General features: G+C 41.8%; 1 protein-coding gene across 1 annotated transcript; it reads left to right on the top strand.

Moving 5' to 3' along the window:
* The first annotated feature begins 169 nt into the window (after positions 1–169).
* Positions 170–15,651, top strand: CTSZ (cathepsin Z). Its single transcript, XM_088442516.1, has 6 exons — positions 170–315; positions 1,620–1,783; positions 5,178–5,357; positions 5,732–5,882; positions 7,077–7,242; positions 14,838–15,651. The coding sequence occupies exons 1-6, from the start codon at positions 200–202 to the stop codon at positions 14,949–14,951; spliced, it is 891 nt and encodes a 296-aa protein (XP_088298642.1). The 5' UTR covers positions 170–199; the 3' UTR covers positions 14,952–15,651.
* Positions 15,652–16,774: the final 1,123 nt, after the last annotated feature.

Genomic DNA, 16,774 nt, shown 5'->3' with positions numbered 1-16,774 from the left:
AAGAGTAATTGTGGCATTGTGCAATATTCTACTCAGAGCGCAGTTTCCCTGTCCCCTTCCCCCGCTAACATTTCATACCATCACTTTAAGATATAAAAAATGTGCTAGTGACTCAGCAATAGAGGAAGGGACTCCTGACTGTTTATATACTGTTCCCTTCCTGCCCAGCTATCACATGATATTCTTTCTGTAGTCCACCATGCTCAGACAGTTCCTGCTGCTCGCTCTCATCTCCTGGGTCAATGGGGGGCTCTATTTTCAGGAGGGTCAGCACTGCTACAACAAACCAGCAAACAGGGGGAACTTTGGTGTGAGGTAGGTAACACTGCCTGCCCAATTCATTTACATGTTTTGATCCATACATGGTAAATAATGAGATATAGGATATTTCTTAGGTATACAAAAATATATTGTTTGAACTTTGATTATAATTTTGCATTGCTATTGCATGATATAATCCTTACATTTGTTTACAGCAAGCTTTTACAATCTTTGGAACTAAAAGACCCAGCATGCTGAGACTTGTAGTTTCCCAACAGCAGCACCTACCTCTACTTTAGAGCATAAGGGGGAGATTTATAAAACCTTCTAAAGAGGACAAAAAGGGAATATATTTAAGAGTCATTTACAAAAAGAAACTAAACATCTGATTTGGTTGCTGTGGGTTACAGCTCCTTTTTCCCTTGTACACCAATTTGTGCGTTAAAAACTGTATGAATATGTGTTTTACAAGACAAAAACACAATACTGAAACATTCTGATGCTGAATTAGTCACAAGTCACAAGGCTGCATTGTGCAATGAACCATGGATTTCCCCTGCAAAATCACTATCACCAATCACTGGCACCAGTAAGTTGATTTTAGAAGCACTTTGGTCAGTTTCGTTGATACTAGAGATTCTCTTGACAAACAAATGCAAGTCCTAAGATGTACGGTAAGAATTATGTGCACCGAGATAGGAACAGGTCACTTTATAACTCCTACAACCACTAAAAAGGCCAGGTAATGTGAAATACTTATCTGTAGGAATGTTTAATTTTGATAAAATTGTGTTTTAAACTATTTCTTCCATCAAAAAATAATAAAAAAATTATTTGTTGTGTTTATATTGGTTCCACAGAAATGGGATTTATGTTGCTGAATAAGCTGAGCACAAATACAATGCAATAATAACCATAGTGCTCAAGTCTATGTACTAGGAATGATTGTATCTGGAGATACTGTCTTTGCCATCACTGACAAGTGTACTGAAATTGCAACATATTTTAAATTTACATACTCCCCTTTCATGAATATGAATTTTCAAACCATAAGCAACAAGTACCATTAAGAAACTATGGATAATAGGCAGAAAATTAGCATACTGTATGTAGATAAATAAAAATGTTATACATATCAATGTTTAATAAATAAAAATAGGGACAAATCATTTAAACTTTGGACGCTGTCTCAATTTATGGACAGCTGGAAAGTATAAAGACTGGAGAAAGCCTGCATTAAATAACTTTGTGGTCTATTCATTATAGGTTTTACATCCGGTGAAAATGTTGGTTCTTTTAAATGTAGGAAGCAAGCCGTATTTTAGGTGTAACGTTGTTATTTTAATTTTTGTCTTCAGGAACTACCCACGGCCACATGAATACATACCTGTACAAAGTCTGCCAAAGGCCTGGGACTGGCGCAATGTCAATGGAACAAACTATGTCAGCTCTACACGGAATCAGCACATCCCACAGTATTGTGGCTCATGCTGGGCACATGGTAGTACCAGCGCTATGGCAGGTGAGATCACTATAATCTGTCATACAGTGCCTGGCAGTAAATGAGAACAATAGGAAAGTGGCATCATCCTTGGCTTATGTTCTGGCACTATTGAGAGTTATCTAGAATAAAATGATTTTAAGATGCACCTGTCACCCACACACAGTGGATGTCATGGGATGCACCAGTGGTCACGAGAATGTAACCTATCCATTTTTTATCACTGCGATAGAAAATCAATTCTATGGCGGCATGCTAATAAATATATCCCTTAGGCTTTCATGTCTATCACTGTGCTGCAAAACTCATTGAATACAAAAAGGAATTACACACTCTGTCCACAGAGTAGTCATTTATTTACAGACAATATAGGTAAGTTGGTAAAATGCTGAATTGTGCGGTGTCACTAGTGGCAAGCAGCGTCATTATTCTTTGGAAGAATGCAAATAATTAATCCTATGTTTTTGTATTCACAAAAGCGAATTAGATTTTGGCAGCACAATGACCAAGGACTTGCATGTAGTGGCCTGGGGCACGCACAAAGAAGTGACCCAGGCATTTATAGCAGTGTGCTGAGAAGGGAAGAACAATGGCTAAACAGTATGTGCGTGGTTTTACATTGTCAATGAAATATCTGAAAAATTCTCATTATTACAAAGAACTATAGTAAAAAAACGCCGGGCCTATCTGTCCTGTATTTCATGCAGGGCTCATCCAGCATTCTTCTAGTGGTCTTGTGAGGGATCTGGATGTTGGGGTCGGGGCTCACTAGATAAAATAAGGTACCTTTAGGGTTCAGGATAACACAGACAGGAGGGAAGATAAAACTGTATCTTTATTATACTCTAAAACAGGGGTTCCCAACCACGGTCCTCAAGGCACACTAACAGTCCAGGTTTTAAGAATAGCCATACCTCAGTTATTTTGATTTAACCATCTGTGCTCAAGCATGGATATCACTAAAACCAGGACTGTTAGTGTGCCTTGAGGACCAAGGTTGAGGATCACTGCTCTAAAAGGTAGTACAGGTTGAGTCTCCCATATCCAAATATTCCGAAATATGGAATCATTTTTAGCATGACTGAGAAAGTGAAACCTTTACTTTTTGATGATTCAATGTACACAAACTTTATTTAAGGCACAAAATTATAAACAATATTGCATAAAATGACCTATAGGCTGTGTGTATAAGGTGTACATGAAACAAATTAATTTCATCTATGTACACAAATTTTGTTTGAGCCACAAAATTATTCAAAATATTGTATAAAATTACCTGCAGGCTGTGTGTATAAGATGTATATAAAACATAAATGCATTCTGTGTTTAGATTTGGGTCCCTTTCCCAAGGTATTTGATAATGGTATGCAATTATTCCAAAATACATAATATTCCCATATCCAAAATGCCCCTGGTCCCAAGCATTTTGGATATGGGAGATTCAACCTGTAATACAATACACCACAGGTTCACAAGCTCAGTCCTCAGGACCCCAAACAGTGCATGTTTTCCAGGTCTCCTCACAGAATCACAAGGCAATAATTAGCTCTAACTCTAATTGCAGCCTCAACCTGACCTAGCCCTAACTTCAGTACAACCTTAATTGAAGCCTAAAACAAACATGCTGTGTTAACATTCTGCATGTATGACAATGTTTACTTGTTGAATGTCAACAAACTGACTACATAACCCTTTCTCGAGTACTATATCAGATTTAGGTATTCATTAAAAGGGAAACCCCAATACTGGAAATATAAGCCACCCAGCTGCACTTAAGGCCATATTCTTCATTCATCTAGATTGTCCTGCTGTTACTAACTGGTATCAGCCGAGCAGGAATAAGGTTGTCACGTCACTGAATAATAGGGTTTTAAGTTAAGCGCTACACTGCTTGTGACTTCTGTCTCTATGCTTTAAATGTTTATTCAATCGCATAATAGTATATACCACTGTGCCACCAATGCTTATCCCCCCTTGCATCGCAATGTTTATACCACTGTGCCACCACTGCTTATCCCCCCCTGGTACTCTGACTTATACTTTGAACAGACCTCATACATGCACCTCAGCTCTATTTTTACTTTACATTTTGTCTATTTAATCATGCACTAATACATATATATGACTATATATTGACTGCACATTGATTACAAGGTACATGAGATATACACAGGAGCACTGTGACTCCAGATATAATAAATGCTTGATTACTAATACTTCATCTCTCCGCTTTTACTTTATACTATTATGCGATTGAATACACATTTAAAGCATAGAGACAGAAGTCACAAACAGTGTAGTGCTTAGCTTAAAACCCTATTACCAATACGATATCATTTGTGGGAGTGGTCGCCTCACAAGCTAAGCGGCTCCTCAAAACAAATCAGAGAGGAATTCATATTCATGAGTGCTGTTACAGAAACCCTTCAATAATTACACCTCACTGAATAAGTCAGAATTCAAGTACTGGAATATTACCAGGGCTATAAAAGTATCAAATATTAACTTGTAATTGTCTAAGGGGATGAGGTACAGACTGTACAAACAAATAGTGGTACTCCCTCATCAGTCACAGGCCTCTACACAACGCAGAAAGAAATAAAGGGAGCATACTAATCTTATGATATAAAATATAAAGTGCATTCTAGCGCCAAATACGCAGTTGAGACCTACCAACACCATTTGGCGAATGGTTATTGCCATACACAGATCAGTGTGTAATTTTTGCACTAAATGCAATGTTAGTAAATTACCCTATTGACCTTTTCTTATCACATTAAAAACTATGGGCCTGATTCAGACCCACTCGCAAGCGGCTGTCCGCTCGCAAGTGGGTCGATGTTGTGCACTGCGCATGCGCACAACGGCGGGAGCTCCGTCGTACGCATGCGCCAGACGCGACGAGTGAAAGACTTTCCTTCGCTCGTTGTGTCTGATCAAAGGGGGCGTGCTGTCGATGTTGATTGACAGCACGCCCCCTTTGGTGGGCGTGCCTCCCTGACGGGGGCGTTCCCAAGGGAACGCCTACCGTCAGAAGCCGGCCCACTGACATCACTAGTGATGTCAGAGGGAGTGATTTTGGCTCTGATAGAGCCAAAATCACTCCGGGCCTTGCGGTTGAAAAACTCAACCGCAGGCTCCGGCTCGCAGTGGCGATGGTCGCGATGGTCAAGACCATCGCGGCCATCAACCTGCACGCTCGTATAGGCTGTGGGTGGTGACCCACAGCTATACGAGCGTCCAGGAGGACGCTCCATAATTATGGAGGGCGGACCTCATTCAGAGCGTGCGCTCTGCTCAGAGCGTACGGCTCTGAATGAGGGCCTATATTTGCTGTTACTGTTCAATGCCTAACATGACAAAATTGCATATGTTGGAAGCTTAAGTAAATATTAATGTTTATCTTCTCTCTCAGACCGAATAAATATAAAGAGGAAAGGTGCGTGGCCCTCAGCATACCTGTCTGTTCAGAATGTGATTGACTGTGGTGAGGCGGGATCCTGTGAAGGTGGGGACCACGGTGGGGTCTGGGAATATGCACAAACGCATGGAATCCCTGATGAGACCTGCAACAATTACCAAGCCAAGGACCAGGGTAAGAGAAAAGAGATTGCATGGTATCAGATCGGGATCAAATTGAAAAATGTTCTTGTTGATTCCACATAGTTGAAGCAATTATTTTGTTGGTTATATTGTAGAATGCAGTCTAACAATTCATTAGGAACCAGCAACATCACTAAGAGTCTAGAGTACTAGGGTTCAGGATATTCAGTAGCACTGCATAATATCCATGGGCTGTGAGACAAACAACACTGCCTTATGATATAAATACATGGCGGAAAGCACAGAAGGAAGCTAGAAAGAAAATTAAAATATGTAGTAAAAGTAGCAGGAGGATGTGTACAAAATAAAGTCATTTAAAAAGTGCAAACACTTTATTAATTTATGCATCATTGTTTTAAACTTTAGAGTGCAACAAATTTAACCAGTGTGGTACCTGTGTCACTTTCCATAAATGCTCATTCATCTCCAATTATACCCTGTGGAAAGTCAGCGATTTCGGCTCTGTCAGTGGAAGAGAAAAAATGATGGCCGAGATCTACAAGAATGGACCAATCAGGTGACCAGTGCATTAACACAATTCAAAATCATGTGTATGGACCTCTACAGAATTAATGGCTAAACTAACTTTTGTGTTTGCACCCACACCTACACACAGAGGAGACAGAGCATCTTGTGGGCTCAGCCACGTTTCAGTGATGTCACTAATACAAAAGACATTTGCATGAGATGAATAATTAAAAAATAAATAAAAAAAAACTGCATCCCCCTTAACATTGATTTTACATTTCAGATGTCATTAGTAGAATGACTGCAACCTGGGTAGATTGAGTAAACTATTTTTTTTTTTATCAATGGGGCCCATACATTTGAAACGGATTGCTGCAATTTCTTGATGCCTGGGTCTGGATATCGGGGCAATCCAACATGTTGGATTGCCCCGATTTGCAGATCCTGACCAAAAAATGATTGTGATCAGCAAATCAGGGAATTTTAACATGCTGAATTTCCCCGATTCGCAGATGGTTCACCAATCTTTGATGCCTGCAGATCGGGGAATTGTGACGCTGATGTATGGGCCCCTTTATTTGCTTCATTCCCAACCCAGAGTCAGACCCAAAGGTCATTTTTTATTTCTTTTGCTTTGCTGCCAACTATCAATCAGCCCATTATGCACTCTGGCTATTGGAAGTCAGAATGTTGGGGTCGTAGGGTTGTAACTACTGATTACTATACCTTATTGAAAGGAGGATGCTAAACTTTAGCATCCTTTATTCCATAATTTACTAACATGCCTCCAGCTGTGCTTATGGGTTTTGCACCATTATTTACACTTGCACAAAGTCAGGGATTTTGTAGGATTATAGTCAGGTGTATGATTAACCAATCATACCAAACAGGTGATAATGATCATCATTTTCATAGGTAGGGTGAAAGTTTCAACCTACATATGAAAATGATGATTGTTATCAAAACACAGTAATTAACTGAAACAGAAACAGCTGTGTAGGAGGCCTAAAACTGGGCGCTCATTACACCTACTCCTCCTCCTACGTGCGGTGCAGGGGCCATGCAGACTATTGTTATAAAGCACAGCCCCTGACTGCATGGTAAGAAACAGGGGGGGGTGTAAGAACGATTTATGTTGCACCCCCAACATAAAATGGTTTGATACCCCTGATGCAGACATTTATACTGCAGTGACCACTGACCCAGAGTAACACAGCATGATGTCTCTTTTTGTGTTTTACAGCTGTGGGATAATGGCTACGGAAAAGCTGGATGCCTACACTGGAGGGTTGTATTCCGAGTACCAGCCAAGTCCAATGGTGAATCACATTGTCTCGGTGGCCGGGTGGGGCGTGGATGAAAATGGAGTGGAGTTTTGGGTAGTCCGCAACTCCTGGGGAGAGCCTTGGGTGAGAAACTTTCCTCCTATTCACTCCCACAATCTGTCATATGTTGCCATAAAGTCAGAGGCTGGTTAACTGCTGTATGACCTGTTCAGTATTGTTTTTTATTTAAATTTATTTAAGTTTTTACTTGGATGGTGTGGCAGGACGGGCTGACTGGGAGTTGATTTCACATATTGGCCTTGGTGTTCGCCCAGTTGGAGAATTGCTGCCACTACTAGGTTCCATCACGGTAACTGGAACAGCTTGTATGTGGTTGGCATGTGTACCTGCTGCAGCACCTCTTACTGGTGACTGTGGCAGAATCCTCCTGACCACTTACTTGGGATAGGATTACTGGGTAGCGGATAGAGCATGGACTTATTTTACACAGGACAGCTGTGGAATTAATAAAAATATGTAAGGTGTTTTACATGAGCTTTCCTGCCCTTTTGCTTACATTTTGTTCTTTCTTTCTGTAAACACATTGCTAGGGAATAATCTAGCCCCCTTGTCATCACTGATCATTTGTCCACACACTGCCAAGGTGAGGGGCTCAACACCCCAATTAGTAAAACTAACATTCCCACCCAATCTTCTTGTTCAGACTTAAACGGACTTGGAGGACTAGGGTCCCTGAAAATGGCTCCAGGAGGATAGGACTGAGGTCCTTATTCAGCAAGGAACGCACAGGAGAGAACGCACGTATCTGTCCACTGCGAGAATATGCTGATCAATGCATACGCACGGAGACAGCAGCACAACATGCAGATGCCCAGCCCCATATTAAGCCGCCCATCTCCCTTTTCTCAAAGCCTCATCAGTACGCAAGATAGCGTCAGCATCGAAAACCATCGACCACATTTGCATAATAGTGGATAACCAGACCTCGTGCAGGATCTTGGCAACTTCCTGTGTGCATGGAGTCTCATCACTGTGTCCTTGACGCACTGGCTTAATTATGGCGTCCCACCCCACAGGCACGCCTGCGTTTGCCCGACCACCCCCCACACCACCTACAAATGGCACTTCCTGTCTTCCTGTCAATATCGGAAGGGGTCTGCGTATGCTTACCCGATCGCACTGGCTAGTTCGCGCAAGCACAGTGCGATGCATGAGCAGTACAAAAACATCGGCCAAGTGCGCGCGTTCTCCTTTGCGTTGCTTGCTGAATCAGGCCCTGAGACCACAGAGCAGCAGTCCCACTGCCTTAAATTGGGATGCTGCAGCCCCCTCCTATGACCTTTGCTCCTGCAGGGTTCAGGGAAGCCAGCCTAACTCTTGTGGGACCCACAAGATCAACAGTACTCTAGTTCCCATGATGATAACCCTGCCGGATTTTCTACTCATCACCACAGAACCAACAGGTTGTGTTTTACATATATTTAAACAGATATGTTTTCTCGTTAACCATCCAAACTGGGAACACTGCTACCATGGGGTTGTGTTGAGGAAGCAGGAGATAAGCAGGTACTTAAAAGGTTAACTTTTTTTTATTATATTTTGGTTTTTAAAGGATGAAGCTTCTCCCCTCTCTTAAGTTCAGTTAGGTGCCCAATGAGTTGGGTAAGCTTTTCCTGATGAGACTGCCATTTGCAATGCTTTATTTTTTCATTTTACTTATACATGCTACCATCACAGCATTCCACAATTCCATGTGTGTGCATCATACGATAGGAGGACGGGATAGTGGTGGTGTCGTTCTTGTGGCCACCTATCTTCTCTGTCCCCTATCAAGGGCACTGCATTCCAGGCATTTTTCTCAACACAGAAGGTCTTTCTCCAGTAGCAACATTTCCTAAATGCCACTGGAGCCATGGATCGGTCCATGCACCAAGGCTCACATGGGGAGTTGTACCAATCTTTAGGTGTCATGCCACTAAAGCCAGCAAGGACCTGTCCTATGACTCCCTTTGCACTGGACCAAAGGGCAGACACCCCCTGCAAATGTTTTTTTTCTCCTTGGCATGCTTCCCTTCAAGGAAAATAAAAAAAATTTCTAGAAGAGCTGGACCTAACAGGCTGTGGTGAGCCATTGTTATTGTGGCTGAGAATCATCTTCTGCAGCTGGGCTCTTGGCTATAATTCTTATATCTAAATGCCTATATTTTGTGAGTGGAGTAGTTTTTCTACAGACATTAACCCTCTGTTCTATTTATTCCATCAGTGGGATTACTTGTGGGGGCATAGCAAGATTAAGACCCCACAGGGCCCTAGGCAAGGTACTGGACTCGCTGTGTGTAGTTACATAAATAATGCGTATGTATGTATGTTACAATTACTTACCACTGCTTTCTTCGTGAAACCACTTATCTCTTCTTCGCCAAAGCGGATTCAGCCATCAGTTCTGCAAAGGTTTGAGAGCTGGTGATGTGTAAACATTAATACACCCCTTCATTACCTCCCACATAAGGTAACTAGCCCCTCCCCACACACATCACACTTTCATACTCTCCTGCAACATCCAGGAGACTCCAGAATCTTTCTGGCTCTCCTGGACTTTGGGAAGAGTAGGCAAGTCTCTCAAACAAAGGTCCTGCTGTCTGCCCCAGCTCACTTCCCAAGTGAATTTGGTCAGACCGGGCAGCTGAATGACACGATTCATGCTGAATCACATCATCAGGGTCTTGCACCCAGAATATTTATCTTTTTCTATGTCACATTCTGTTACTTACGGTTTGGTCTCACTATTCCTCTTGTAGAATTTCTGAAAAAAAGAGATGACTGGAAAAGAAATGTCAGTTATGTATTTACCTGTTCCAGTTGTCAAAATATAAATACAAAAAATAGTGAAATGGCAGCAGGATCCAGGTGTCTAATAATGTCACCTGCAAAGTAGAGGGATGTGGCACAGCTTGAGCAGATGTGATGGCAGATCTTGCACAGGCAAGATCCCTGGCTCAGTCTACTGCTGAGCTAAATAATCTTGCTGAGGGTCCCAGAGGTATCAACTCTTCTTGCACCATAAACCAGACTCTTCGCTTGTAGAGACAAACATCTATGTCCTCTACAATTGGGCTAGGGCAATCTGTCTTGGGATAGGCACTGGTGTCTCCTCTATTGGAACGACACCTTGAGAATATTTAGGGAAAGTATAAGTTGCAGCAGGTAGTTCAGGTTCACATAGAATTAACTTTGAACTCTTCTTGAGAGCTTCTGGGTAACTCTGACCCAGCAGATTCTGCTGCCATGAAAGGCTAGTGCTTTGGACGCTAGAGTATTGATGAGCTGGTTATGGCAAACCATCAGATGAGTCCTCATACACCTATCCCACGAGAAGTCTGGCACGATTCCCATCGTACGTACTTTCTACTCAATTTTGCTATTTTTCCTGCTACTTTTTCCTCAATCATTTGTCTTCATTCGCAAATGGTGTAATGTTTTTTGTCAGAAAAGTAATTGGTATATAGGCCCTCATTCAGAGCCGCTCGTTAGCGGCAGTACGCTCGTTCCGAGCGATGTTTGCACATCTGCGCATGCGTACGGTTTTTAGTACGCATGCGCGAACCAGTCAGTGCGGCCGAAAATCGTTGGTACGCAATATAGCGAGGGCCTGCTATTTTGAGTGACAGAATGAGGCGTATGTGGGTGGTAACAGGGGAAGGAGCTTGAAAATGGGGAGTGGAGATCCGAACGCAGGCGTGCTTAAAGGTCAAAACGGGCGTTTTATGGGTGTGTATATTTAAAACAGCAGCGTCATTGACCACGTCACTGGGTTATTTTATAGCCAGAACTGCTCGCAAATTTGTGGTAGCAAACACCAACCACAAGAATAGCGAGCAGTTCATACGCTGGTCGATGTACTCGATTAATCTAATAAATAGCGGACATGACGTATGGTGCGAGCGGCCAGGGGGCGTTTTTAACAAATAAACGAGCGTATGTTTTGCACGCTCGTTCAGACTTAGAGGTGTGAACAGACTGCAATGTGCGTACGGATCATTTGAATAGCCACCCCTTGTTTTTAAACGAACGACCACAAATAGCGAACGGCTCTGAATCAGGCCCATAGTCACAGATTAGGAATAATACTGCATGGCCTGCCTTGTGTACTTTTTCCAGCTTTTATTATCTCAATTTTGCACTTAGGGGACTTAGGCCTGTATTCAATTAGCGGCGATGCCTATTTTGAGGCAAAACTTTTTCCCTGCGCACTCCGCTTATCTCCATAATCAATTCCAAAAGAAGCGAAAAAGGTAAACAGGTGAAATCAACGGAAAGCGAAACTGGTGAAAAGTCCCTAAGATTTTGGGGAAATCAGTCTGTACCACTGAAACAATTGCACTAACATTAGAAATCAATATAGAAGTGTTCTAATAGCCCTAATAAATGTGTTTTGTGTTTTTAAAGTGTCAGAATTGACTGTTATATGCATAAGAGCTGAAAAATGATAGAAAGCAATATTTTTTGAGAAAAATAAGTACAGAGATCAAATTTGGGGTACATGAAAATGGGTTCTAGCATATTTTGATGCCTCTAAAGTGAAGATTCAAAAAAAATCTTAAAAATACACCGGCTGCAGCCTCATGCAATCCCAAAAACATCTGTCCCAGCCATATAGCCCCTCCAAAGTATCAGACACCCCACTTTTTACCCATTTTCCAACCCTTTTTTTCAATTTTTGCCCCAAAATTGACATGTCCACTGATTAGTCATTTGCACCCCAAAATATAGATTTTGCACTTCCAAATCGCCTGACTATAAATAGAGAAAACATCTCCTGTAATTGAATACGGAGATAAGTTGAAAACAGGAGAAAAGTCCAAATTCGTGAAAACTTTTTACGGCGAATTGAATATTACATTAATTTGCCAAGTACTTGGGACTGGTGTTTTGGCGTAGCTAAGTAGCAAAGTCCATGACACAAGAAATTAGGCTATTTGGAGGAGATGTATTTAATTTACCAGCGGCCAGGATGCCGACTGTTGGAATCCCAACCCGGGACTAAACATAGGCGTTGAAATCCCGATGCCTATCTTTAGCCAGATGACGAAATTCCAACAGCTAGCATCCCGAACTAAGGTAAGCGGGGCCCTGTAAGCTTTTAGGCGCAGGAGGAAGGGTTTGTTTTAGGGGCTCCCGGGGAGGGTTGGGCTACCGGGGGAGGGGGTTAGGCTTAAGGTGAGGCACCACTAAGGGAGGGTTGGGCTACTAACCACCCCTGTCGGCATCTTCATCCTTCGGGCTTCCGACGTCGGGATATGAACTGGCAGGTATACAGCCACCGGGACTTTATACCCATTCCATTTGCTGTGAGTTAAGGATAGTTGTGGGAAGAGACATCTGTATGATAGATTTGGATGATTCCCTGGCTTCCAAGGTAGATATCTTCAAAATGAAGAAAAGGGTTGTCTGCTTTCCCTACTCTTCTTAGCTGGCTGAACTTCTGGTGGAGCCATAGGGGTAGAACGGATAGGAAATGCCTTATGGATAGGTTTCTTCTGGTGTCCCTCAGTTGCTGTGGGTATAACAAGGAACAGCTGCCAAGGGTGGATAACCCAATGGCACAACTCTTATTCCAGGGGTGTCTTCATTCAAAGATGGAACTGAGCACAAAACGTGAAAATATTTTAAAGTTAGACTGTTCTAGGCATGAGCTGTCCATCCTGGCGCAGCATAACAAGGGAGTGCAAAAGTACCTTAAGAATGCAGCTTTCATTGACTCACAATCCCACAAATGTTGAGTTCAAGAGGTTGTTTTAATGATGAAACAGTCTTGTTTGTGCCAGAGCTTGACATGATTGTCATGATATCTGTGTAAAGACCTCTTTCCTCCTCGGAAGCATCTTTCAAGTCTAAGGGACAGAGGTTCCATTATTTTTCTGCACCTTTTTGTCTGTACATGGTGGCTGATGGATGGGAAGACAGGCCTGGGCAGCTAGACGCCTGGTCACTAAGCACACACAGAGTGCCCTAAGGGCTTCTTCCCCAATCAGGTGAGGCTGTGGTCTTATAACCCACCTGTTGTTCTGGGACAGGTGGAATGCGTCTTCAGATCTTTGGGTAACAGGCATCATGAAGAGGTGGTCACACATCCTAGACCTCTGCCCACTAGAATCTTTTTTTTTATATCAATCCTATTGAAGGAAAAGGCAAAATGGCTGTCACTCAGCAGGGTCACTGCTTCAACTTCTTGGGGTGTGATTTCTTCCATTATAAAGGAGCACAGAAATTAGGGGTTCTATTCAAACCGTTTTCTTGTCCAGAATACTGACAAGTCGCTTAGGCCCATTTTGAAGCAGAAGTCTTTGAACATCAAGCTTCACGCGGACAGTTTCAAGTTTCTAAGATCCATAATCAATGCCATGGAAGCCAACAAATTCTTCTTACCCTTATACCTCAAGAATTCAAATATTCAAATGTATGGTCTCCTATGTAAGCGGTTGAGCATCTGTGTACGGAATCACATTCATCAACATGCCCATAAACGGACCATCTCCGTTCATACACTAAGCCACCTCCCCAGAATTGCCAGCACTTTTCCAAGGCATTTTTCATACCATGCATCTCAATCACAGCCCCTTTGTGAGTAGACTGTGTAATGCATGCGCTGTAGGAGTTTTAGGATTTGTGCAGTAGCAAACAATTGTTCAACTACATGTTAATCAGCTTTGCATGCATCTCTGAATCAGGCCCACAGTCTCTCCAGCCTAAGGTGGAGTTGGGTTCCCATCTCAAATCAGGAGTCATTTTTTGAAAGGGTCCAGATCATGAAGTCATCAGGAATAGCTGTCTTGGATGTAGTCAGAGCGCTTAATATTTACCTAGATAGGACTTCCAATGTTCAGATTATCAATACTTTGCTGGTTCTCTATCATAGAGAAAAAGAGAGGTTGGCCAGCATCAAAATAGACTGTAGCAAGATGGATCAGGTCAGTATTCAGCAGGCTTATTCCGATATTGCTGCTCACTCTATCAGATCAGTGAGTGCCTCCTGGATGTCATGACATTGGGCGTCCACTAAGCAATTGTGTTTAGTAGCCACTTGGTCCTCTGTCCACCCAATTACAAGATTTTTACCGTTTTCATGTCCAAAGATGGCAACTTTGGGTGCAAAGTTTTGTGTTCAGTCATGTCTGAGTAGACTTCCTGTAAGGGGCTGCTTTGGAACTTTGTCATAGTAGCAGTGTCCCCCAGATTAGATAATGGAAAAGGATTTTTCATGCTTATGTACAATCTTTTTCTCTAAATCCATCTGGGGGACATTGTTTAGTTCTATTGCTTGTTTGAAATTTAGATCTTAGGAAGGTGTATACTGGAGAATGTGGTTGGAGAAGGTAGGAGTTTCAGCCTTCAAAAGAAAAGTTAACTTTTAAGTATATAGATCCTGTGCCTTCAATGTAAACCCATGGTAGCAGCATCCTCCAGATGGACTCAGATTTGAAAGTAGTATGAAAAAAAATCCTCTTTTTAAACACATGCACATCACATTTAAAACATTTTCACATAGGTCCACATTTAAACGCACAAGATGCGGGTGCGGATGGACCCGGCCACACATGAATGTGGATGAACCTAAACAAAACACGTTTGCACAGGGGGGCACCTATCCTGTGATACAGATGTTTTGAATTCTCCATGTCTGTCCATCTCTCACAGATATATTTCTAATTTCCCTGCAGGGGGAGATGGGCTGGCTGCGCATCGTGACAAGCACATACAAAGGAGGGAAAGGAGCGGATTATAACCTGGCCATAGAGGAGGACTGTGCTTACGGCGACGTAATACTGCCATGATACAATGTTATCACAGAATATACGATTTTCCCAGGAAACTGAAGAAGCTGCTGAAACTCACCATCGCCCTACCAATGAACAAATCATATGCAAATCTCTTAACCGTCAAAAGCCTTTTAAAAGTTATTGGAATGTAAATGACAAAACCCAATCAGAGCCAGAACTGCACCATGTATGATGTTTGGTTGAGTTACCAAAGTGTGGAGTATGCTGTCAATGAGATACAGATGTCCTGTTGTATCTTTTGTGAACAGTTGAACAGTTAACACAAGCCTCAGTAACCAACAGAGATGGGATTGGTATTGAGTGGATGTATTGAATGGTACTGCTTTTTTGTGTAGACTACATGACAATCATTATTTGTGCACTGATTTACAGATATATTTTGAAACCTATGTAGCCATATCTTTCACAAGAAGAACTTGCTGGACTGCTATGGTCAAGTATTGAATTTAAGACCCTGTGTATAATATGCAACTGGCTAATCATGAGCCCAGCATAGGAAGTGTTATTAACTAACAAGAGAAGACCAGATTTAGTGATCTTGGGATTCAGTTGTTAACATTGAGACACTGCATTATTCTTTCATAGCCAAGAAAACACTTTACTGACCAACAGAGCATAGGGAGACTGCCAAGAGACTGCGTGCTGTATTGAGATTACACCTTTTTCCAATAAAATCCTGATAAGTATGTATTAATTTTCTCAGATTGTTAGTGTAATGGCATATTCGAGATACGTTGGTGAAACATGGAAACGGACTTGTGTTATGCTTTAATAATATATTATACTAGCTGGAGTACTCGGCGTTGCCCGGGATTTTAAGAATGTTTGTTTACACATCATCCTCCAACCAACCTCTCCATAGGCAGGCCTCACGAAAAGTGTGACAAACCTACCCATCAACATCAATCCAGTCCTCAGTTCTTCGAAGGAAGTAGGACATGTAAAGGTGTAAAGCAAACTTCGGAGATTGACGCATTCAAAATTTGTAGGATGTACAATGTAAACACGGCCAAGAGCTTCTGTTGCTCTGATACCAGGATAACCATCTACAGCGACTCAGTTTTCTGCGCAGAATAACTTTGGGAGAAGCATTCCATGTATAATATTTTGTCAGCTCAAAGTACAGCAGGGTCCTTGCAAAGCCATAATTTTGGCACAGTTGGAAGAAAAAGTAAATGTTGTTGCGTAATTTGGTATAGTCAGAGAGCTGAGAATGCTGGCAAAGCCTGCTTAAGTTCTCTTCGATAATAAACATTAAGATCATGACAAAACATTACAACACAAAACGCTTGCTCTGAAGCCCTACCCATATGCCGTGAGGCCCCACAATGAGCGTCTAGCAAAAATTCTGGTTTTAAATGAATTAAAGATTAACAGTAATTAATTTCGATTTAAAATTTTTTTAGCTGCCTCCGCCGTGTATTAATACGCTCGTATGTAAAATGTCACGATCTTCGCTTAAACACTGTGGATTTGTATAGAAAGACAGAAGGACAAATTTTTGCTTTGATATAGTAGAGAAGATAGAAAAGAAAAAATAGTAGATAAGACAAATCCTTTTGTAATTCCGTCCCTGACCTGTAGAGGGCGAAAGCTATGCACAAATTGTGTTTTTTCATTAATTAAAAAGTAACAGTAATTCATTTCGATTTCAAATTTTTTTAGTTGCCTCCGATCGTGGCTTGTAAACTGTGGTTTTGTATAGAAAGACAGAAGGACAAATTTTCGCTTTTATATAGTAGACTGGAGAAAAATAATGAAACTGATGGAAAACATTCTGGATTTAGCATGAATACTGTCCAGCGCACGATTAATAC

Source organism: Taudactylus pleione, unplaced genomic scaffold, assembly GCF_031769625.1.
Source record: "Taudactylus pleione unplaced genomic scaffold, aTauple2 ptg000018l, whole genome shotgun sequence".
Lineage (NCBI taxonomy): Eukaryota > Metazoa > Chordata > Amphibia > Anura > Myobatrachidae > Taudactylus > Taudactylus pleione.
Note: the sequence above shows the minus strand (reverse complement) of the source record. Positions and strands in the feature narration are given on the sequence as shown.

Bases quoted from the DNA above. Each gene is read 5' to 3' on its own strand.
- CTSZ (XM_088442516.1), top strand. From the start codon at position 200: ATGCTCAGACAGTTCCTGCTGCTCGCTCTCATCTCCTGGGTCAATGGG. The intron at 1,784-5,177 runs GTGAGATCACTA...CTTCTCTCTCAG, and splicing joins TAGTACCAGCGCTATGGCAG to ACCGAATAAATATAAAGAGG. The intron at 5,358-5,731 runs GTAAGAGAAAAG...TTTAAACTTTAG, and splicing joins TTACCAAGCCAAGGACCAGG to AGTGCAACAAATTTAACCAG.